At 39.9% G+C, this 24,383-nt stretch overlaps 3 protein-coding genes and 1 non-coding gene across 5 annotated transcripts; 2 read left to right on the top strand and 2 right to left on the bottom strand.

The window, feature by feature from the left end:
* Window positions 1-1,393: 1,393 nt before the first annotated feature.
* Window positions 1,394-17,344, top strand: LOC145888545 (uncharacterized). Of its 2 annotated transcripts, none has more exons than XM_082979319.1 (24): window positions 1,394-1,562; window positions 1,905-1,994; window positions 2,662-2,766; window positions 2,991-3,117; window positions 3,314-3,472; window positions 3,760-3,890; window positions 4,187-4,289; window positions 4,669-4,711; window positions 4,863-4,945; window positions 5,022-5,114; window positions 5,244-5,330; window positions 5,864-5,912; window positions 6,236-6,365; window positions 10,607-10,724; window positions 10,944-11,064; window positions 11,339-11,593; window positions 11,787-12,501; window positions 12,853-13,083; window positions 13,321-13,496; window positions 13,983-14,065; window positions 14,499-14,629; window positions 14,800-14,957; window positions 15,163-15,351; window positions 15,644-17,344. In XM_082979319.1, exons 1-24 carry the CDS (start codon window positions 1,458-1,460, stop codon window positions 16,164-16,166), a joined length of 4,005 nt encoding a protein of 1,334 aa, XP_082835445.1. In that variant the 5' UTR covers window positions 1,394-1,457; the 3' UTR covers window positions 16,167-17,344. The 2 variants fall into 2 exon arrangements, with proteins under 2 accessions (XP_082835445.1, XP_082835444.1); XM_082979318.1 differs by having other exon boundaries at window positions 4,666-4,711.
* On the bottom strand, window positions 13,787-13,858 carry Trnad-guc (transfer RNA aspartic acid (anticodon GUC)). The gene has a single exon. It is a non-coding gene; the product is annotated as a tRNA-Asp (tRNA).
* Window positions 17,345-17,612: 268 nt separating the features above from the next.
* On the top strand, window positions 17,613-19,407 carry LOC145889641 (uncharacterized). The gene is made up of 2 exons (XM_082980633.1): window positions 17,613-18,551; window positions 18,844-19,407. The coding sequence occupies exons 1-2, from the start codon at window positions 17,672-17,674 to the stop codon at window positions 19,275-19,277; spliced, it is 1,314 nt and encodes a 437-aa protein (XP_082836759.1). The 5' UTR covers window positions 17,613-17,671; the 3' UTR covers window positions 19,278-19,407.
* Window positions 19,408-20,579: 1,172 nt separating this feature from the next.
* Window positions 20,580-23,991, bottom strand: LOC145889289 (transcobalamin-1-like). The gene is made up of 9 exons (XM_082980225.1): window positions 23,779-23,991; window positions 23,601-23,698; window positions 23,050-23,224; window positions 22,602-22,735; window positions 22,392-22,541; window positions 21,963-22,203; window positions 21,762-21,892; window positions 21,209-21,449; window positions 20,580-20,887 (listed from the first exon to the last, which is right to left on the bottom strand). The coding sequence occupies exons 2-9, from the start codon at window positions 23,665-23,667 to the stop codon at window positions 20,701-20,703; spliced, it is 1,326 nt and encodes a 441-aa protein (XP_082836351.1). The 5' UTR covers window positions 23,668-23,698; window positions 23,779-23,991; the 3' UTR covers window positions 20,580-20,700.
* Between the last annotated feature and the right edge of the window lie 392 nt (window positions 23,992-24,383).

The following is a 24,383-nucleotide window of genomic DNA, read 5'->3' as shown; positions in this document are numbered from 1 at the left end:
ACAGATACCGAGATTTAAAAAAAATCCTATGAAGCGGAAAGTGGTTTGGCACTTGATTGAATGTGAAGTCATCGCCAATGCAAAAAAAGCGCAAAAACACCCATGTTTCAGGTCATTCTGATGGAATACGTGGGAATTCTGTGGTGGTACGAATGCGAAGGAGTTGTCAAATCAAATATTTTGCACAATTATGCAATCTGGTATGACATAAACCCAAAATAAACCTAATTGTGTTTTTTAAACTTTGCTGTGAAATGCTGCTCAATGATGCGGAACAAATTTTACAAAAAAATAATTTTGGATTCTGCCAGAATGACAATAGTATTCACATGCATAGAAGTCAACTGACCGTTGTGAGAATAATGAAGTCCCGCAGGCATTCACCCGCAACCGTTGTTTACCTTTTGCCTCAAAAAATATATCGTCTTGATTACGCAAGTTAGGTTCTTAAATTAGATGATTGGTAGACAGAAAGTTACTGTTGACAAAGGCAAAGACGGGTAGTAGTGCGCTACGCATCAAAACTGGAACCAACAAAAGGCTGAACAGCACATGATGCCAGTTGTCGTTGTTTATTCAGGGTCTGCGTTTATTATGCGGGACGCCAGTTCGATGTATATCTTGCATCGACATGCCATGGATGTATCAGTTTTTTCACTTAGGATGGTGTTGGATTATTGAAATATTATGTCTTGTACTGATTTACCCTTGTAGAGTTCCCTAAGTTTTGATTTCAACTTCACTATCAGCAAACTTATTAAAACAAATTCACCGAAAGTTTGAGAAATTATTAGTTATCTTCTCTTCTCATTATAGTGCATGGAACTCTGCTGTAATTACCCCTGATACAGATGCACATCAATTCAAAGTTTATGTGGATAGCAACGAGAAACAAAAGTAATACAATATCAATAGAGTCATAATGGTTGTCATAATTAGTCTTCAGTGACAACAGTACTTCTGTCACGTCTAGTGCACAATTGTACGTACATATGATCTTAAAATTGGGAAAACCTCAAGTCATATATATGCTTTACAACATTTAGATTCTGACTGCTTTATAACAGAGGACTAAACATTCTTGTCCATAAATTTATAACATTCTTGTCAACTAAATTGTAATGTCTTTACCAACTAAAGCTGTGTGACAGTAATATCCCAATTCTAACTTTTACCTTAAGTTGTGCTTGTTAAACATTGCCAATTGTAAATTAAAGAATGGTTGCAAAATTAAAAAGCAGCCGTAGTGGTGATGGTGCAGAAGAGTCAGTAAATACCTGAATGTCCACCTGAACCAACATCGTGATACTATTTCTAGGGTAAACTTTGGGAATGTAATAAAGTGGGAAAACATAGATATATTTACAGAAATTCTTTGTCTTGTGTAGGATACGGCAGTATTACTTTCCCAAGAGATATGCATTAGGTATAGATTTTTGTACTTCTGTAAATAAATTATGACTGAATTGGCATGGTACCTGACAAGTTGTGATGGAGCAAGACATCGCTTACCTCGTGAAATGCTCTTTGTTGGACGCAAGGATTGTGAAGTTAAGCTAAAGGTGATTGTAGCAATTTTTTTTTAATACAATCATTTCATTGGTAATATAAATATCAGTCACAATTACCAGTGACTTTACAGTATTTGGGAATAGAATATGAAAGCTTTTGTTTCAAACAAATACCTCCCATTTAGGAAAACATGACCTTGACTACACTCGTGTTAACAAAACTGTGTTAACATACCAATTTGCTCTAAACATTTTATAAAAACTTATCTATTTCTTCTGAAATATGTTTGCGTACAATAAACACGTAAATTAAACGAGTTATCAAATGAATAAAAATGCAATATTGTAATCAGATAATTACCAAAGTAACTCCCTTCAAAATAATTTGTGTAGTCAAAGAGTGTTGATGACCAACATGCTGTGATGAACTATGACATGCTTCAGCATGCATTCAGAATCAAAGACCTTGGAAGTTCTAATGGTGTAAGTATGAGCTTAAATGCATTAAGCAGCTTATAAGGGAAAATATGTAGACATGCTCTTAATCACTGCCAACTGAGGTCTGTCTTATTTGACCAGACATCTGTTTTCCAATGTCCCCAGTGTAATAGCTAGCCACACATCAACACACATGGAAGGTTACAGTGATATTGCATGTACACATGTTGTTGCATTGGAATGCAAAAAGCAAATAAATTATGTTTTTACTACTTTATTCTCGCAGTTTGTACATTGAATGCTGCATAATATAGAAACATATATTGTGGTTTTCTGTTGGTATTTACAGCAGAAAATTGTTATCACTGATAAGTAAGTCAAGAACTATTAAAAGCCCGCTTGTTTCTTAAAACCTTTGTTGGAATGCCCATTGTGGCCCATCCTTTCAAAAAAGTATGTGGCCGATTTCCACTTAAACGCTCTGTGAAGTTACTGAGTGATGCCGTCTGTGGTTTCACTTTTGTTGCACATTACGACAACAGCCCATTGTCCACAAAAGAACACAACACATTTGTTTGGTTCTCTTTGTTTTGATTGTTGTCTACAGCATTGCTTAGTACTGATCACTAAGAAATACTTTTTTATTAGGATTTGGTGGTGTATAAAATTTTTAACATGACTATGTACGTTTTCATTCACTGTGTTTTGACAGACGTTTGTCAATGAAACTCGCCTACCACCGCAAGTGTACATTACTCTGAAAGATGGAGACTCAATTCGGTTTGGTTATGACACACAGACTTTCAGCATTGCTAGGGTATGTTAAGCCCCAATAAGGCTAAGTACTGTTGAACAGCAAGGTTGTGTAAATTTATTCAATATACAATTGGACTTACGTTTGGTAAAGTAATGTTTATAATTACCTGAGTAAAACATATAAAAACAGTGATTGTAAATGGTTATTTTTTAAAGATGCTTATAAATGGAAGATTTAAGATTTTTCCTGATAATAAAATGGTTGTTTGTTTGCATTGTTAAAAGATCCTAAGAATCAAGAGAAGTGATGATGATGACAAGAGTCTTGTCACAAAAGACAAAGCTATATTTGATTCTTCCAAAAGCTCCTCATCATCATCATCTTCCTCGTCATCCTCATCTTCATCTAGTGGTAAAAATATTTGTAAAAATAAACTTTCTTTTCTCTTAAAATTTATTAATGTAACAAATTACATTTAAGCAAAAAAACGTGGTGTATAGAATATTCAATGCATGGATGTAGAACATTGCATAAAAAAATTTTTAGGTGTGTTTGCAAACTGTTGTTTTGTGTTTATGAAATTCAATTAAGATTCCATTTTCTTTAGAAACAACAACGTCAACAGCAAGGAAGTCGAAGATGAATGGAGATGTTAAAAGCGGTAAAAGTGCGAAGTTAAATGGTACCAACAAAATACACAAAGAGACCATCAAGGAAAAGGACGAAGAACTTGACAAAATTCCAACCAAAGAAGTCTCCAACGCAGGTAATGTCCGCATTCAACAACATTATACACAGTAAACTCAAATATTGTACCAAACAGGGAAGTCTGGGTTCATAACAACAGCGATGCTGTGTAACACTGCCATCATGAACTTAATATTATTTATATCCCACATTGTTAACCTGGCCATGTAAGTAAGGAAATACACCATTTGTGCTCTTACGGTCAATCAATAACCAGTTCTTTCTTGCCCGTCGGTCTATAGAAATTGAATTAATAACGTTTTTCTAAATTATAAGTGCAATTTTTTTTGTCGGTTGCACCCACAGGATCCGACAGTCCGCGATCCCCGTCCTCATTCACAATCGACATGTCGGGAAATCACGTGATCGCCAACGGTGCGAAGAACTTGCAGCATTACGCATCCATGCGACGCAACAAAAAGATGCAAGACGATCACGTAAGTTACTTTCCTCGGGGCCTGAGAGCGCGTTCAGTTTTACCAGAGTTTATGAGACATAATAGATGACAAAAATATGTTCTTTCTAGAAAATTAGTCAATAATTAAAATTTTAGGGTTTTTGTTTGTTTAACCACGTTTCAGTAAAACCGGCGTTTTAACGACCCTTCGCACGATCGCTTATTGTAAGTATACCCAGTAATAAAGTAGTCAGTGCCACACAATATGTACCACTTGTTATTGTGACTATCCACCTATACACAGCATCTTTCATATGAGAATCTTACACTTCGCAGAAAGAACCGGATTCGAGTGATTCTGTCGACCGGTGGTTCGCTGTGAACAGACCTACCCGCGGTTTGGACACTCAGCCCAAGAGAGAAGGGAAAGGGGAGACGGGTGAGAACAACTAACCCCCTAGTAATCGAATCTTTGTGCTGTCAGATGTTCGTGTAACGCGAAGCGGCTTTTAACTTATTCACGTACAAATTACGACGCTGTTAAAAAGCACATTGTTTTTTTTTCTTGTTGCGTAAACGTGGGGTTGTAAGTCGAGTTGCCGAATTAAGTATTCTGTTTAATAGAACGCTAATTTTTTAGGTGTAGTTTGAAATGCTACTTTGTAGAAGTAAAAACGTTTGGTTCTTTATGGAAATGTGCAGTATGAGAGTTGCACGTCTCAGAAGTTTAAACCTGCGAAGATGTGAAAGAATGGTCAAAATATTCACTTGATTAGTTGTCAGTTTTCTGGCAATTTAAACCTACTTTTTCGTAGCAGGGTCAGAGATACGGGAGAAGAAAAAGAATGAAAGCCTCTCAGGGTAAGTGAGCAAGTTTTCTAGTAAGTTTTTTTATGTTTAAACAAAAAGTGGTTGTGTAATGAGCGATTGTACTGGTGGTTATAAGACTTAAACACATTGTGAAAAAAATTTTTTTTTAGTTACTGAATATTTTTATTGTGCATTGATTTAGAAGCAATTATTCCCGTCCAAACACTAGAAGCAGTGTAAAATCAAAAGCTTTGGAAAAAGCAAAAGCTTTGGAAAAAGGAAAAGGTTTGGGATTACTTCGTTACACCTAAAACATAGGTCTGTGTTTTTATATCCAATTACATGTTTTGTTGGGTCACAGACGAAAATGACTCCCGAGCTCCATCGCGTGGTAGCAAAAGCAGCGTCGTGAACAAAAATAAAGTGCGCTCCAGCACCGAAAGTGTCCGAAAAGGTTTTTAGTGATTTTGGCATTATTAACATACCAAAGTTGTGTCAAAATTGATGATCAATATCATTTTTTATGGTGTTTTTTTTAATTTATGTCCATTTTCCAACCTTATTTCAGCCATGTTTTATACAGATGAGCGCGTGTACCCGGCGCCACCTAGTGAAAGGTCAAGTATCGGGTCAAGTGCACGGATGCCACTCAGTCAGATCGCGCATAAAGGTATACGTTGATAAAATGTTGTGAACTTGCAGACGAAAATTGCACTCACCTAAACACTATAACATTCGTTTTCACCACTTGATATTAATTGTAGCTACAATTTCACGCCTATACCCAAACAAACGTGACGTATACACAATTTATTAGATTGTTATAAATTTTAAAGATAGGAAAAATGTTTGTTAATTTTTTTTGAAAGATTTCGATTTGCTTTCGACGTGTGACGTAATGTTTGCAATCAAACCCGTGCATGGAATAGGGCAGAGTACAGGGAGCGGTGTTGTGGAGTTTAATCAAAACGGGTCGGGGCGCATTAGGGTTATTCAGCACGCTCGACATGAGTCATCCAGTCAACTAACTTTTCCGATGATTTGCGGAGAACGACTTTTGATAAATGGCCTCCCATTGATTAACGGTATTAAATATTTGCTTTTCCTCCCTGTTTTATAAACACCGTCGGTGGTTGGCGTTTCTTGTGGTTCTGTATCCTGTACATATGTATTTAACGCAAGTTTTTCGTGGACTTTTTACAGGCAGCAACGCGAAGAAAAGCTCGTCGAGCTCTAGCAGCAGCAGTAGCAGGTATCTAGAATTCAGCATGGGCGTAGCTGTATGTAATTATTGTTAACGCACTAACATAATGCGTAGTGTACATTGGCGTTCTTCACAATTATTTTTTATGCAAGTTGTATCTAGTTTTTTGACATGAAGATGTTAAATTTGACGTTGAACTGCCAGCAGTTCCGTTTTGCAGTTATGTATTTATTTAAGCATGATTTTTTTTTATTTTTTGTTCAACATAGCGGCGTACGTACTAATGTGTAAGCATTGACTTTTCGTCTTGTTTAAAACCGACCCATTTTAAGTCGTTACTTCGTCTAAAACAAACTTGTTTTTCGCTTTAGCTCGAGCAGCAGCAGTGGAGATAGCAAGGCGTCCAAACTGAGTGAAAGTGGAACTTACACCATACAAAACGAAGAAGATAAAAAAGCCGATTCCAAAAAGGAGGAAAAAATTCCCGAAGATTTGGTGCAGGTAAAAACTTAACTCCGCCCTTTCTAAAGAGGCAAACTTTTTCACCCATATTCGGTATCGCTTGTGCTAAATATAACAAATTCATTCTCAAACGTCAAAGATTTTTATGCTTTTTGAAAAGCTGCCGTTGTATCACGACACGACTGGTGCGCGTTATCAAAACATTTCAAATTTATATTTTACCATTATGACTGGCTCGGTCCTGTGTGCACGTGTGATGATAAGTGTGGCGGTTGTGTCCGTGAATCGGTATGCAAAACAAGAAGTTTGAACGCAGTTGACTTTATGTAAAGTCTTACACTTTCATCTAAATAACTTCAGTTCGTCCAGACACTGAATAAAAACCCAAAATTACCAACGCTTGCAATTTCATAAACCAAGGTTCCCCTCCAGATCCGTCAGGTGGCGCCCAATCTCAACTCGATTACTCAACCCCCCTTTTCTAAAACGATACAATCCGCCCCTCCCATGTTCTGTTCCTGTTTACAGGTCATACTGTCTGCCCACATATCGCCTTACGACGACGCACAATCGCCCGGCGTTTCGCGTTTCCGCTGACGGTTTTGTATCGATTGTCACTCGCCTCTGCCTCTAGGACAACCTTATACACTTGCTCCTACGTATCCTTGCACTGGAAGGGCGGCCGGTGCCCATGCGAGCCGGCTGAGGGGCGTTTGCAATTGCGAAAGTGTGGAGCCAGGTTACAGATAGGTCTGAGCGCATTAAAAGAGTTATAGATGCAGATGAGATACAGTTTATCGTGTGCAGAAATGAGGTGTGTCTGGCTCGGTACTTAGTCTGTATTTGGGAAATTTATTTGCATGGTTGAAGTTCACGTGTTGGATGATTTGACTTATCTTTATTCAGAGGTTCCAAGTGTGTGATTACTCTATTTGCATCATGACGGTCTCTACGTTGGATATGCCATACGCCCAGTCTGTCAAGAACACGTCATGACAAAAGCCAGACAGTAGAAAGAATCTCAGTGGTTTATATCCCAATAACGCACAATGGTAGCGAAATAGATATTGTGTTGTTGTTGTTGCCAGGAAAATTGTAATTTTTAACAAACTGACCACCTAGCACAAATATACAACACAGTTACGGTAAAATAATATCTGCGTTTATTCGTACGGATCGTCAGTTTCTTAGAAAATGAAAAAGTATTCTCCCCTGGAGATAGCGTTTCATCGCTATCGCAACAGTGATTTTTACGACACCACCCACCCCGAACAATGTTCCCCTGTTGGCGAATAGATTGATGCAAACAACGCGTGCCGCCTGGCGGAATACACACCCGGATATGCGGTGCAGCGATATTAATAAAGCCGATCCTTGACAGTCGACCAACCTGCGCCTACCCCGTAACTCACACACTGAGATTCGCATGTTGACCGTTCTTTTCCCGGGACTCGCTTGAGTACACAAACGACTGGCTATTGTTGGTTTACTGTTGGTATTGAAATGAACGTAGGAAGTTTTCGGCGTGTTGTTATGCATGACTCGTATATTACGAGAATAGTGGAGTTATAAGGGTTAGGTAGTAAAGTATGTTACAGACTATAACGTGTTTTTTGACGTGCAGCTGCAGCTGCTGCTGCAAACTGTTTGCTTGATGTGGTATAGTGGCTGATTTTTGCAGTTAGATTTGTAAAGTTGCTACTGTATCCGGTAATAATATAACATAACCTTATCCTAGAAATCTAGGTTTGCAAAAGTGTGTCTGTAAGAGCTATATGAGAGGTGAATTAAATACATCAACGGCTGTGTTCGTGCATCGGTGCAAATCGAGAGGTTTGACTGCACAATATAAATGTAGTTGAATTCGCTTTAAAGCCCTTTAATTTCACCTCAAGTCATTTCAGTTCGCCAGGCAGATTCAATAACATGGCAAGGTATACGCGGTATCAATAAAAACGACGCCTGCTAACCAAACTTTCGCAAACCCGCTTATAACATTCAACAATAGGCTTTGTTATGTTCCCGACAGGTGTATTGGGTCAAGTTCGGACGTCGTAACTCAGCGCCGTTTAATCAACAGTTACCAAACTCTATTGATATTTTACGGTCGGTCTGAAAATGTTGTGTCCCTTTTAATCTTCTCTTGTTTTTTTTTGGTTTTATTTTGAGAATAAAAATTGTTTTTGTCCAAATTTGTATTTAAATAATTATTAACAGAAACTCATTTCTAACATTCATGATTTTCAAAACCTTTCGTCGTTCTCGTGTTGCACTTTTCGCAAGCAATTAGGGTGCAGAAATTCCCCACATACAAGATGTCGAAGGTGCGGAATAATAGAGAGTTTGCCACGGAGTATAAGTGAAAGTGCACTTGTCGCGTGTCTCTGAAGCAAAGTCTACAGTTTCGTGTTATTGTTGATCTGTTGTCCTTGTTACAAGTGCCCGTTGCCATCCAGGTGTCACTCGTAGTCCCTGGCACTTGCTCAAAGTACCCCCGATTTCACCTTTTTCCCTTCTCGGTCATTATATGGTCGACTCATACCTCGCAAATTGTCTTTTGTTTTACTATATTTTGGATACAGCAATTTTGTTGCTTCAAATGGAGGATTTTTGGTCGGCGTTTTGTTTGGAGTAGAATCCGGCCGTCGATTATATGCATCTTTTCCATAGCAACGCCATTAAATTATTTTAGCTCGTGAGATTCGTATGAAGCAAGACAGGTTTCCAATAAGTGTCAGTTGCTTTTATATTTAACTCCTAAATATTTATAGATGCTTGTGGTATTTACAATTGTAACGTATACTGACAACAGTGCCACCCCATGGGGCGTTTTCGGTAAGCCAGCTTCGACCGCAACTTTGCAGAAGAACCGCAATACGATTTCAAACCCTCCAGACTCCTTTGCAGAAGAACCGCAATACGTCGTCTGGAGTGTTTAAAATATTTCTCGTGTTACCGCGTGAATTGTGTAACCACCAGAGGTGATAATGTAAAGACAGGTTGTTGTCCCTCACCTAACAAATGTTCACAAAATTCCACTTTCAGTTGCTCTTACAAGTATTAAAGTTTCGTGGGGGAGCTTATGACAGTAGCGTACATTGTTTATTGCAAGGGCCAGGTGGCTGACTATGAAGGAGCCAGGGCGACTTAACGCATTAAAAGGTATACTTTGTACTCGGTATATATGGCCACAGACAACAAGTTTTAATGTTGGATTTATTTTAGTGTCGCAGCAACGTTTTCGAGGTAATATACAGCAGGTGTTCAAAATCGTGTACCATTGAAATGTCCATAGGTCAGGTTGGGACATCGAGTTTCTTCAAGAAAACGTAAAGACTATTGTTATGTATTCAAATTGATCTCGCAGACCAAGCGCTTCGACTTGAAAGTCGCCCAACCCCGTTTTCAGATTGCGCTCAAAATCTCGTGATGGCCATCGCGATTGTGATGCAACAAAGGGCTTTTGAGGGTTTGTTTCCAGAAGGCCAAACGCGCGTGTTTGAAAAACGCACTCCGAGTGTGGGTTAGGTCGCCTTTTAAGCGACGACTGGCATTGTTTTATAAGTGTTTCATGGCCCCGCTCAAGGGCGTAGTTGTTTCCACAAACGCCTTCCGACCCGCCCACAGTCGGGATGCAGTTTTTCCCAAGCGGATTTCCTTCCGACCCTGTATACAAGTTTTTTTCTGTTGATATCTGAGAGCGGATATATTTGTTTCATGTTATATTATTACCTTGCAAAAACGATCCCAAAATCAGAGTTTGAAGGAAAATATTTCATTTGTGAGGTTATCGTTGCATCAAGAGCACAATGTTTAGATATGTCGCAGTTAGATGGACAACTTACTTATCAGATAGGGAATATATGCAAGTAAGGTTACTGTCCTCGTGGGAGATTTGTCGAAGAAATAGGGGCCCAGAAAGCTACATGTATTTCTATTAAACACGTAAGTGACGAAGCCAGACGTCGGTCAGTGTCTCACATAGTGGTAATTGAAAATCAGGCGAGTTTGATTAATATTACTCCGTGCACATTTGCAAGCCACCTCCGATCGTAATTACCGTAGATCAATCCCGCCCATTGAATAATTCAGCAACGTTTGCCCTTTAATTCCACCATTGTTTCCTTGTGGTTCAAACGGAAACGTACATTAGGATGTAAATTGCTTTTCTCCAATCGCCGCTTGAAGCCAAATATTCTGCATCACTTTCAGGCGCACACACCTTTAACTAACTGTTTGTAAGTTGTGATTTTTGTACCACTGTCTCTGGTTTGGTTAAGATCGGTGGAGCGACCGCTGACGCAAGCGAGTTGAGGTCGAGTTACGTCAACGAGTGGCTCCATCAACATCGTATATCACCACAGAACGTGGATGAGAACAACAACACTGACGAGGAAGGTGCGTATACCACGCTCTACTTTGTACCCTGCTGATTATGACAGGGCTTTGGGGCAAGAAATTGTACGGGAGCATGAAAATAGTGTTTGCACTAACTATTTTATTTGCAAAAACTAACGTTTTTAAAAGCTGTCGACAAAAAAAAAACTCAAAGTTTTTTTTTACAAAAGTTTGCCTATGATTAAAAACGCAGATGCATGATAACAATTAATCTTGCAGACAAGATGAGCAGGTCGGGGTCTGAAGGTCAAAGAGTGCGAAGGTCACTTCCGGCTATTCCAGCAAGCGCCGTTAAAGCTGCACAAAAAGTCGCTCAAATGCACGAAGAAATTACCGAGAGGTGATTCACAAAAACCTGTTGTAAAAATTATTTCTGGTTCTATAAAACAAAAGCAGTCAAACAGATTATTTTAATGAAAATGTGGATTTAACAACATGCCTTGTGAAAATTTGCAGTAAACAAGTGCCACAAACATGACTATTTGCCTGACTGTTTTTAAACGATTACCAACTACGGAGCCTTGTTGTTAACAGAGAAAGACTGCGACTGTATTGGAGTGACCTTTTCATCAATGTGGTGCACTCACCTTTAAACTTTAAAGTTACTCTTTCAGGTCTCATTCTTCCTTAAGTGACCACGAGCAACGTCACTCCGCCGGAGAACAACCTCGTCCGCCGGAAATGACTTCCGACGACCGGATTCATGTGACTACACATAAGAAAACGACCACCACAATGGAAATAAAGCGCGTGACGTCAGAGAAGCAAATCGCCCCGAGTTCGTATGACATGGCTGAGGATGCATCGCGAGCGTCCACGAAAGTTCGATCCGCGCGGGGATCCGGATCGGATTCGAAACGCACGAATAGGTGACTAATGACTAATTCTGTTCATTGTAGTATGTTTTGCAACCTCTATTACTAAATCAAACATATCTGGTTTTATTTTATCTGAAAATATTGTTCATTTATAAATGTTTTTTATTGGTTTAAGTATATAAGATAACCAACGAAATAAATATTACAAGTTTCACTTTATGTCTTACATTGATTCTCGTTGCAGATCAAGATCTCCGTCAGTTGAGGCGAAAACCTCTAAGTCTGGAACGAAACACAACCACAATGACGTCATGCCCGAGAAGTCCGGCTCCATCACATCGCACTCCAGAAGTCGCCAAAGGAAATCTTCCAAATCCGCCACAAATGGAGTCACGTCTTCAGCACACTCCCATGCTGACGACAGAAGGAAATCAAATGACGTCATACCGATTGCGTCATCGCTTCCCAGTCGCGGCTCGAAGGGAAGGGACGAATCGCGAAGGGTCTCGGCCTCCATGGATGAGCGATTTTCAGAACATTCGCGAAACGTGGAACCTCCGCTTGTGGTGATGCCGGAACGAAAGGGAGTAAAGGACTCGTCCGGGAACAGCCGCCCAGTGCGCACGCGGCGCCCTCTATCGGCCAAATCGTCTGAAGCAAAACAAACCAGTTCTTCTTCGACATCATCGTCGCGCGATTCATCTGTGGACCGCAGCAAACCTCGTCCCCTGTTACGATCAAATAGTTTCACAAAGGAACGCCCGAGCGGCATCGTTCCGACGTCACAGATCCCGGATGCGAGTCAAGAACCGCCAGAACCGCGTCTCATGCGTTCCAGCAGTTTCACCAAAGAGAAACCTGGTATAGCACATAATCTTATACCTAAGATTTCGTCCGAGTTTAGCGACTCCTCATCATCAACGTCGTCAAGCTGCAGCACCGAAATGCTCAAAGATCAGGTAGATAATCCTACTCATCATTTTCCCTGCTTCGATATAGTTTTAAATACACTTGTAGTTTGTTTAAAAGTTGGGTTTAAAGCTGCATGGTGCGGAAAATGCGTCATTGCTTTTAAAAATAAAAATTGGTGCGGAAATATGTTTTTTAGTTATCTTAACCATTTTTGGAAATTAGTGTAGTTTTTATCTGTAAATGCTTTTCTTTACGTAAAACCAGTTTTGCCCCAAACTATCAAATAGTTTGTTTAATTAGATACATACGCTTTCAATCATCAAATCATGCGTATATACACCTAAAAATTAATGCAAACTAAGAAATACAAAACACGAAGGTTACTTCCCAATCCACAGCACCCAACCCCTCGATTTGACGACTCAAGCATTGTGAGTATGGCCGACGGTCAGGAGGGTGACAGGTGGAACAGGGTAAGTCCCCGTCGGGCCATGAGCGAACGTCTTCGCTCCAATCAACCCCCGCACCCCAAGGCCCCCGTTCCGAAGAGCGGTCGACGTTCACCCACGATTTCTCGGTCGACTTCTACCAAAAACGGAACGTCGGATAGAACTTCCTTGACGTCACAGGTTTGTTATATGACGTTGTTTGCACTCGGGGTTGCGTTGACGTGAGGAATTTACATGTAAACAATGACATATTTTGTTTTTGCGGCATTTTTAACCATTAATTCAATTAGACACAAAAATAAAACTGTGCTGAATAACAACGAAATTAACAATAAAAAACAAAAAAAAGCGAAGAAAACATTTAATGCAAAAACATTTCCTGTATTTGTGAAATTGTTCATCAAAAACCTTGTACAGACGACCGGGACGAGCTTGATGAGCGATGGTGAAAACTACAGAAACTCAACCGCCCGAAGATCCTTCGAGAAAAAATCTCGGCAAGTTTCGGCTTCCGATTGTGAAACGTCAGCCTTGAGATTAACCAGGACGACCCTGTTGCGACAAAACAAGGCCAAGGACGCAGAAAAGAAGAGGTGCTCTTTTGCAGCCATATTTTAATGCATTAAGTGTGTTTAGAAAGTTGTGCATACGGTTTAGTCCGTGTTTCCCAAACATTCTACCGGCCTGATTTGTACTGTGGCTTACGTCTCAACTAAAAGTAGCTTTTTGACGGGGTAAATCCACTGTCCATTGCATAAAATTGACAAGAATGTGTCTGACTGAGTTCCTGCTCAATGTAGCCATGTGCGATAATTTGATTAGTATCAGATAAACCGTGTAGAAAACAGTTGACAAAAAACGTCGAAGCAACCAAAAAATAGATCTCCCCGTCGGGGAATCGAACCCCGGTCTCCCGCGTGACAGGCGGGGATACTCACCACTATACTAACGAGGACACGTAAGAGGCGGGCGTAAAGTCGCCATATGAATCTGAATCCAGTGGCGATGCGTGCGCAATGAATCGCCTGAAGAAATAGTTAAACTATTTGGTAATTAATTAGAACTTGTTTTCGTTTCAGATTCAAGCGTTCGGAGTCTTCGAGCAGTTTAACGACGACGACCCCAACCCCAACTTTCCAAGTACCGAAGGAGAAGAAAAAACGTGAGTTTTTATGACACTTTCTGCAACGATGTGTTACAATTACAAGGATAACAGTGGCATGGAAAATCATCTGTTGGTGGCTAAACTTGAGTTCCGTTATTTAATTTTTTCTCCAAAAATTTCGGAATTTAAATCCCCCTCGATTAACTTGCAGTGTTGGTAATCGTTTATTCATTCTGGTAATAATTTTGCAAACCCATGAAGTGAACAAAACAGTGACGAATAACTTTGGGAGATTTAAGAAATATATGACGACACAAAGAACAACTAATTGTTTAGTCAAGTGCGGATTTATTTTCTAGTTTCTTTCATTGAAAAAAATAAATTATTGGCCTCCTTGCTATTACAACAAAATTTTGCGATCGACCAAAACGAATTTAGTTTAGTTTGACTTTCAACAAGATTTTGGAATAAAACAACTTTTTGGTCGCAGCATCGCGAAGCAGTTTGGAAAGATTGAATGAACTCTCGCGCCCTCCGGCGAGAAGAATGTCGTCAAGAAACAGCGAAACCGAAAATTCGGACGTGGAAATGAACCACAGCAGCAAGCCAAACAGGCGAAAGGTAAATATTCTCGACCTTTACCTTTACCGGTTTAACAAAATAAAATCCTTTTTGCCACAACAAACTATGCTGCGTCCTAAGAAAAGCAAAAGACACATGCGGTTACATTAATAATTATGTGAGGTGTTTAAACTATACGCAAAAAATAAATAAATTTGAAAACTTTGCAGAGCGCATCCTTCGCCACAAACTCGCGACCACGCCGACAGTCACGTGGGGTTGTAACAGTTTCAACCGATACAGATGAAAGTATGTTGCGTACACACCGGTCAGGCACCAGCCTGGGAACTAAAATCGTGCGGAAAAGCCAACAGCAGGCCGATAGCAGGTCTTGATCATTTACTTGCAATAATATTAACAAAATTATTTTCATAATTTTTAATGTTTATTCTTTGATTTATGTTTATGTAAAATTAAGCTTAATTTTCTGAGCAATTTAAACCTTGTACATGTCTAAATAAATGCTGGTTTCGTAGCTAAGCATCCACTGCGTGTTTGTCCCGTACTGACTTCGCAGTCAAATTATTCCACAGTTACCGTTTGAGCCGCTCGACCAGCTTCGACCGACAAACCCATAGAAATCGGCGTTTGAATTCGAAACATCGCTTGAACCACGCGTACTCCGACTCGATGTCGACTTCTGAGTCCGAACTTGATACGTTGGACAGCAATAATAACCTTTTAACCTCTTCTACTGAGACGACCGAAACCACCTACAACAGGTGCGCATCTTGCCTTGTTTTCTTGTGTCCTTACATGAAGAAATGATGTTGATTCGATTCGATTGTTTGGAATGATTACATTGCACTGCAAACGCATCTGTTCCCATAACATATTGACATTTCATTGAGTATCAAAATACAGGGAAACATGCTTAAAATCTTTAGGGTATTTCTTTGTAGTGGGCCATTTTAAATCGTCTACGTTACCTTCCAAAGGCTGCTCTAAGCCTAAACATTTACTGGGGCAGTTAAACCAATGTCCGTTGCATTAATATGCAATAATTTCCTGCAGATCTCCACCCGATGGCGAAATGAGCGACGAAATAGCACGCGCCAGTCACGACCTTGCACGTGACTTGCGTCTTCTCTCGTCCAAGGGCATCGACGAGGTCACCACGCTGACGTCATCCACCGGACTGTCGTCGCTCAGTACGGTGACACCTTCGGAAACGGACAGTCTCGAGGTGAAGGCCATAACAGTGGGCTCTCCACCCTCCGTGCGGAAGTGTGATAAGCGTAAGACGTGGGATTCGTGCGGGGTAGCAGCACTGGACGGACTGATGCTGTCAAACGTATGCGCGCTCTCGGCGAGGCTGTGCGCGGTGGCCGACAGTTTAACTGGCAAGCTGGCCATCTTGCACGGCGGTTCAGCGCCATACGACCTCTCCAAGTCACAGGTGCCGTTGCTACAGCAGACCGGGAGTCAGGAGATGGCCACAATCGTGAACAACTTGCGGCACGTCGAAATGCAGTTGCTGCGTGCCGACGAGATCGTTGATCCGAGCCAGAATTTAAAAGAGCTGCTACGCAATTGATATTTGCCTTGTTTTGTCGATTATTTTTGGTGCCTTATGAAGCGATCGCTGATGCACAGACGATAACCCACGCATGTATTTGTCTTCCGAATTTTGGTGTCTTCATACGAAACGTTCGATTTTACAATATTAAATTTCAAGATATGTGGGATTTACAAAATCTCAACAATAGCACCAATGCATCCAAGATATTAATGTATTTACTCGCTATAGTGTTTTACACTTGCATACTGGATATCATTTGCTGACGTCAGCTTCGAGGTGCTTTAATTGGTTTCTGTCCTTGCATGTTAATTCCCGCTTTTCAAGGTATGACGTTATTCTTCAGCAAGATATTGCGAGATTATTATTAGTTTAACCCGTGTTTGATGACGTACTTACGTTTGTTTGCAAAATAACCGAACGCTGTAATTATTTAGTACTTGTTGTATTTTTTATTTTTTTTGCTGAATATGTTATCGGTACGAAAGTTGGTCACCATCACTGTGCTTTACTTTCAGTTCTTTCCTCCAAGTTCGTTTGTATGTTTGTGGCACTCGAACCGTTGCATCCATAGTGCCTTTGTTTCTCAATGCTTTGCTGGTCATTTTGACAAGCTGAATATTTTTGTTCAGCTACCGTCCACCAGTTGCCTGCGGGTGGTGAAAAGTCAACATGTGGAAGCTATATTTTGCTTCAGTTCTATCAGCGCTTCCAAATAACTGGGTGCAAGTCTGTGGTGTTATTTTGTGGAAGCAAAGCACAATAATCTCTTTTCGTTACTTTGTGTGGACTTTTGTTATGCGTCATACTAAGTTGAACTAAAAAACGCACAAATACTCCACTTAGCCTTTGGGTGCCGTCATGTGCCTGCACAAAAACTAAGCAGAAAAATATTGTGTGAACGATGTTCGTTGTTTGTTTCCACTGTGCACTTAGCGTCTCCATGTAGCATTAGCTTCACTGTAAAGCAAGTACGTATAAGGCGCGTTATGATGGAAAGCCTGTGACGCTACAAAAAGGTGTTGTGCATGACGCGTGACTTCATTTCAGGTTAATTCATTTGACTGTGTGTTTTCTGTTTTCACCTTCGTTTTTTCACGTTGCTTGGGCACTTTGCGACAACGACAAGTGGTGCACGCATCTTGTACAATCGGTCATTCTTTTTGTAGCTAAAGACATTAAATCTTCTTATTCAAGTTTTGTCATTTATCTTCTACATGTCGGTAGCCTGAGCAGGCATAATTTTGAGCCAACATATGAGGTAGCATGGCAAAAAATCAATATCATTTGAGCGTTGAACTTGTTGGGATTTGCCTAAGAATGTCGTCTGCGCACAATGGTTTGCCACAAGCAAAAAGTTTCGCTTCGAAAATAATCTTGGCCACCAAGCGGCCATCGATTACAAAAATCCCCCGGGGATTTTTTAAACTTGCTTTTCATGCAAAATTTTGTGGACGGATTACAGTTTCTAATCTATGTCCCACGTGAAAGAGAAATCAACGAAGTGAAGATCGCCATCTGTGATGGAAAACTCAGCTCCTAACATACCGGGTTTTTACTTTGACCCCGAAAAAAATCGTTACTTCAAGATAAACGGTGAACACAACGGCAAGTCATGTGAACCTCAACCAGCTAGTCACAAAACTTCAAGCCCGCCCACGAAACAATCAAAAAACATTGCCAAAGTTATTCGGAACAATGAAATTTACGCAAAGTCTCACAGCCACTCTGCGTTTTCACAATGCGCTTTAGAAAATCGCATAGGCCGTATTAAAGATGCAAATACGTGGACGTGGTCACAGATGTATTTACGCATTGTCTATGGGAGAACGGACGGACAAGCCCTACCGATTCTTGACATGCAGGCAGCACCAGATTTTTCAGGTGCTTTGGTATATGGACAGGGCGTACTCAGGCACACTTTGGCAGATTATGGTCAGGAAAATTTTAATGAAAGCGTGTGGTTGTGTGAGTATGAACAGTTCCTTGATTTTTCCTTTGTCATGCATGGAGGAAAACCACTGAATTATATTACAACATGCGTACCAACCTATAACCACTCCATTGTCAGATTGGGCTCAACAAGCAAAACCGATGAATTTGTCTGCAAAAACCTTACCGATGTCCCATTTGCTTGTAAGGGAAATCAAGTGGCAACAGATGATGTCTATGCTGTAAGTTACTCCATGGGTAAAAAGACAGTCCTGGTCAAAAGCATTGAAAAGCATTTTGCTGAAAGAACACCTGTGGATGGCTTTGCTCACAACCTTTCCTTCCCTTGCTATGTTTCATGTCATTGTTTTTCCAAATCCAGTCCTTTTCATCTTTCTGGTCTTACAAATGGAACCACAGCACTTGTGGACTGGAGATGCAAAAACAGAAAAAAGAGACAAACAATCATCGGTATATAGTAAAACTTTTTTAGTGAGTAAATAGATTTGTGTGAAACATTTGCAATTATACACTATGTTTTAAAATTTTTGTTTTCATTACATGTCTTGTATGGTTTTAGGTATATTTACAAATAGTGCATCAGGTAGGAACAAAACTACAGTTAACAATATTTATTTATTGATAATTTACCAAAACATTGGCAAAACTATTTAGCAATGTTTAACTGTAAATTTTGTATTAGACTTTGTTTTGTTGAATGTTATCCTGAAAATTTCTGACATGTTCCAACCATATTTTTCAGGGTCTGCTGGAAGTGGTGGGATCAAGGATCTTCACATATCTAGAGATGACAGGCAACTAATAACAAGATGTATTGGAGAAAAGGACAGAGTAACACTTTGGGATATCAGAAAATCGTCGGTGCCACTATTTGACTATATTTCAATTGAAGGTCAGAGAAAAGACAATATAGCAAACAGCAGGATATCTGTTTTTGACGACCGAATTCTTTCCTGTGTGGCACTAGATGGCAATGCTTACATGTGGAATGTGACCACTGGTAAACTGTTTTTCATGCTGGATCAGAGCAATGCAAGGATAAGCCAACGGGTGAAAGGTATTGCATTCACAAACAAGTACTTGTCAGAAATGGGGGCCCCGGCCATGTATTGCTTTACGAATCTTTTTTATGGGTTGTACTGTTTGATAGAGGATGATGAAGTATACACAGACTAGATGTTCGGCATAGGTTTTGCCCTTTTAACTTAGCATAAAAACTTGATTTCACGGACCTGCTCAGTCAGTTAGTATTTTAAATAGTGTTTAAAATTTATTGTTTGTGTAATTCAACATGCAGATATTGATTGTGTTTGCTGCAAGTGGTTAATGAAACTGCAGTGTGGAATAAATTTGCGGTCTTGAAATAGAAGAACTTAAATTTGTCTGCTTTGCCAGATATTGTACATTGTCATTAGAGAATATTTCTTTTTGGTAGCAGAGGATCCAATTTGCGAATGCTAACCCAAGCAGTTTGTTGGTGTGGGATTCATACCTGTATACCCATTAGTAGTATTACTTTCATTATCAAAACTGCCTGGCTCTGGACAGAAGAAATAGGGAAAAGTACTCCTGAGACCCCTGAGAATAGAATGCAGTTTAAATTTCTTTATTTCTTTATTACACGGAAGACGGTGCTTAGAATAGAAAGCGGTGGCGCCATTTACGTGATGGATCCCCAACCACCTTGTCACGGAACAATATTTTAAATAGTTTAATTGCAGGCAGCTGCAAAGACGTTGCAAACTTAGTCCAGTCACCAATAACTGTCGCGTGGTGTGTAGTTTTACGAACTCCCACCCATACAGCGTTATAGAGAAATTTAACGCAACGTGCGACAACCTTACAGTGTCATTAATTTATGCTACATTTGTCTGGTGTAACTTGAACCCGCATTGTAAAACAGTTTGGGGATCTTCGCCTTACGTCATTACTTCTGCACAGACAGAGCCTTTTAGATTTGCATTGAACTCAAGAGTCCACGACAGAATGTGAAGTAGTGGATAACTGACATTCGTCACCAACGCTATTTTCCCATTTACAAGTGACAGTTTTGTGTGTATTTGCCATGCTTTATTTGCGATTAAGGATAACTGACATTCGTAACCAACGCTATTTTCCCATTTACAAGTGACAGTTTTGTGTGTATTTGCCATGCTTTATTTGCGATTAAGGATAACTGACATTCGTAACCAACGCTATTTTCCCATTTACAAGTGACAGTTTTGTGTGTATTTGCCATGCTTTATTTGCGATTAAGGATAACTGACATTCGTAACCAACGCTATTTTCCCATTTACAAGTGACAGTTTTGTGTGTATTTGCCATGCGTTATTTGCGATTAAGGATAACTGACATTCGTAACCAACGCTATTTTCCCATTTACAAGTGGCAGTTTTGTGTGTATTTGCCATGCTTTATTTGCGATTAAGGATAACTGACATTCGTAACCAACGCTATTTTCCCATTTACAAGTGACAGTTTTGTGTGTATTTGCCATGCTTTATTTGCGATAAAAATAAGACACATAGGCCTAATAGCATCCACATCGCTATGTAGGTAAACCACATGTTATATACAACCATTCCTGGTGGCACTCATATTACCAGGTGGCGAGTTTGAACAACAGCATTTCATTATCTATGGGAACGTAGCTGCTTGCACCGCTGTTATGAGAAGCTCCAGTGGCTCCGTCACGCTGAGACCAATATTCTCTTTCTTCGGGTCTGGCCGCAAGACCGTTCACAGACGTTATGGAAGCTCCCCAAGTAGTCATTCGCGATTCGTATCTAGTGGCAGACATGGGAGGTTATGGATACGGTTTTCATTAATTCTGGATAAATTGTTAATATTTTCTGTGCAAAATCTTAGGATGTGAAATTGTCTTGATAACATAAATTTGGATAAGCACGAACAAGTGTTCACTTAGTTAATGTGGGAAACGTATGAGGCTGGCACGTAGCCTTGAACTGAAAGCAACGTTATTCACATTTTAGACAGTTGACAATCTTTAAGTTGAAAATACAAACATCAAATGTTGCCACCTAGTTATTAAACGTCATAAAGAAGTTTTTAATTTCATTTCCAACGCAAACATCAGTATAACCAACTTAAAAGCTCCGGTGCATTCCGCCTGCTTCATGACCCCGATGAGTTTCGTGCCGTTGACAACGTTATCCACTAGTTGGACATAATCGTACGGTCCGGTATAGTTAACTCCTAATTTCTCGATCACCAACATAGTGACAGTGATGTAAGTTTCGGAGTCCACCTTGTCCGTGTAATCAATGCATTCGTCTGTCGCTATCGTTGTTGTGGTGCTGGTAGGCACGCTCGGTTCCACGGTGGTGCCTGAGGAAATACAAAGTTTCGATCGAAAGTACTTGACATTTAAACATCAACCAAAGTGGAATTTTTTCAGGTTTGCATCGTGCAGCATTTGTAAAGCCAACGACAGTTACGTAACATGTCAAATTTCACGATAATAACTTTAATTGACGCCACTGAAGTACTGCATTAGTTTCGTTTCAATTGAACTCTGCAGAAACAATCTTACATATGAATGGAATTGTTTGTGATTTTAACGTTTATACAACATAAGTTTTCAAAGCAAACAAAGCAAACACGTGGTCAAGAAACAGTTTTTAATGATTGCAAACCCACCAGGTTCATCGCATGTCCAGTTATTCTGCAGGGCGAGCACGCTCTTTCCGCTAATCACAGGCAGCCTTTGATACACGGCAGCGAGTTGGTCGTCATCACTTAACGGAGTAAGAATGGTCTTTGCAGCGACGCTACAGACAACATTTTAATTAAACCTTCTTGAAAAGGTTAAAGACAGCAACGCTAAAACCGTCAGTGTACCTGCACATCGACATATCAACCACAGTCACTTTATTGGCCTCGCTCAACGCAAGCAGCGCCTCGGGTGTCGAATAGCGGTTTCCGAAATACGTGGATTCTCCATGAGTATTCGCCGATGCTTCCAAGTAGGCCACAGCCGATTCAATTGCCTTATCAACGCTGTCCGCCATGTTGCGAATCCTCACAACATTGCGCTGATTTTTCACGCATAGGATACCCAAAAGCATCTGCGAGGTTTCGTCTAAACCCAAAAGTTTTTTACCACTTTTACGACACACACAGGGTATTGGGAAGCCAATGCCATAATTAAGGAATTTTTTTAGAATCAAACTGTATTTTTGCGGTGTTTCAACAGACAACAGGGTAATAAGCATTTTCCTCATAGACTGAGGTGAGCTTTGTTTACTTGTGTGTACAACAACGACCCACCGACTCCGTACGCCCAACTGCCGTCGCTTTCTTGTCCTCGCAACGCTTTTATGATGTCATGTTGCTTGACTTGCACACCTCCAACGCATAGTGCCTGCAGAGCGAGACCATACTGGTACCAACCGTCAAAAGCCAACTTTTGGTATTTGTCTGCAATTACAACACGCACTTAAATTGTAATATATACTTATTGATCATTTCTATGACTACTTTTGTAGAAGAATTGAGCTTTCAGACGTTGTTGGATAAGCTCCTGTAAGTTGACGCCATAGAAATCTTCTGGATTGTTGCACGTGGATAACACTGCCATTGAATGGTAGGCTAACAATCCAACTTTGGTTTGGCTGCAACAATATACAAATATTACGTGCACAAAAAGTTTAGCAAATACCACGCATAACTAAGCACAATTGTACCAAAATTTAACGAAAATCATTTTAAATTTCAAATTATAAGACTTTAAACTGTGGTCAAGGTAATAAACAAAAATATATCTCCTGAAAAAAGATGCAAGATAATTCGTATCTACGAACAACAAATCCGCTGCAATGTGTTTTCTATTTTAAAATGTCCTAAATTTTGCTCAGTTTATGTGAGTAGAGGATCCAAGCGGTTTCTAAAATGTAAAATGATCAACATACAAAGGCCTATTATTTACTTGGTTGCAGCTAGCACTTGTTCCTTGAGGGCGGCTAGAGCCTTATCCAATGTGTAGAACTGAGTTTGGTCAGTAAGTTGGATACTGATCATCGCTGCACTGTTGTTTGATGGCAGCAGCCGTTCTATGTAATCACCCATCAATTCTCGCAAGTCATCGGTCATTGGACTGTTGTCTTAAATGGCAAAAAGACTGAGTCAATGCTTCTTTTAAACACGTATATATAGACAGATGGAGCATTTTCGTGTGAGAGATTGATCAAAACTGTTGCAATTGTCCCACAGTTTTCAATAAATTGTATTTTAACATTTTTTCTGTTTTTCTTTACAACCGTTTCAAATGCCATAATTACTTAATGCTGTGGCCCTGGCATTTCACGCTAGCATGAATATTGTTTCACTGCTTTTTGAAGATTACAAAACTGGTAATCACATAATAAATTCCGCATTTTAGGATTGTGGTGAATGATAGCAGAAAGACAAAAACAGCTCTGTAATTGTTCTATAATTCACATCTAATAACCTAATTTGTAAATTAGTTTATAAACCTACCACAAACTGGGTAAGCAGCTGTCAGTGCAGCACATAACAACATCGCCGACAAGAATTTCCCAATCATTTTAATTGTGAATTTGTCAGCTTTTTCTTATCTGCAAACACAAGTTTTCGGCATAAAGTGACATTCCAAGTTTAGAATCCAATATATTTTATAACAGCAAATCTGCCTTACCACAGAGCAATTTCCAAATGCCGACAGAACAAGCAAGGATATGCTGATATATCTATCGGGTGATGGAAATCGCCTAAAGCTGAATTAACTTTTCTTCGTTGAGTCACACACAAGAGTGATCTTTTCGTAACGATTCTGGAAAAGGTTGCGTTCCCGAACCAAACCAATCTACAGATAATCGCGAGGATCAAAATGTAAAATCATTCCTAATATTTCTGTCGAATCCATTCTACTTGCGCATCGAAAGTTACTTCCTTTCCTCAGAAACTTTCAATTTTATGAAAACTATTTGGAATTAGTTCAATGAAGCCAGTCGCTGAAGCAATCAGGAAACAATACGTGACTTTCGCAATTGCTAGGGAAATGTTTCTGCGAGAACGTTACCAGAGTCACGTACAACTTCAGTTGTAGGCAATGCAATTATTTAAAATAAACCTAGACGATTTGGAAATAACCCTGCTGCGTTGACAACAAAATTTGACACAACAGACCAGGGCATGTCTTATTCTGACCAATCCTTCCAAGTAATGTTGAAATTGGCATTCTCGTCGTATTGTCCAGGTGGTTTCCGTTAGATCTTTAGCTGTTTGAAGTGATGCACGCAA

This window comes from Ascidia mentula, chromosome 2, assembly GCF_947561715.1.
Source record: "Ascidia mentula chromosome 2, kaAscMent1.1, whole genome shotgun sequence".
NCBI classification, from domain to species: Eukaryota; Metazoa; Chordata; class Ascidiacea; order Phlebobranchia; family Ascidiidae; genus Ascidia; species Ascidia mentula.
This window is presented reverse-complemented; position numbering and strand designations above follow the sequence as displayed.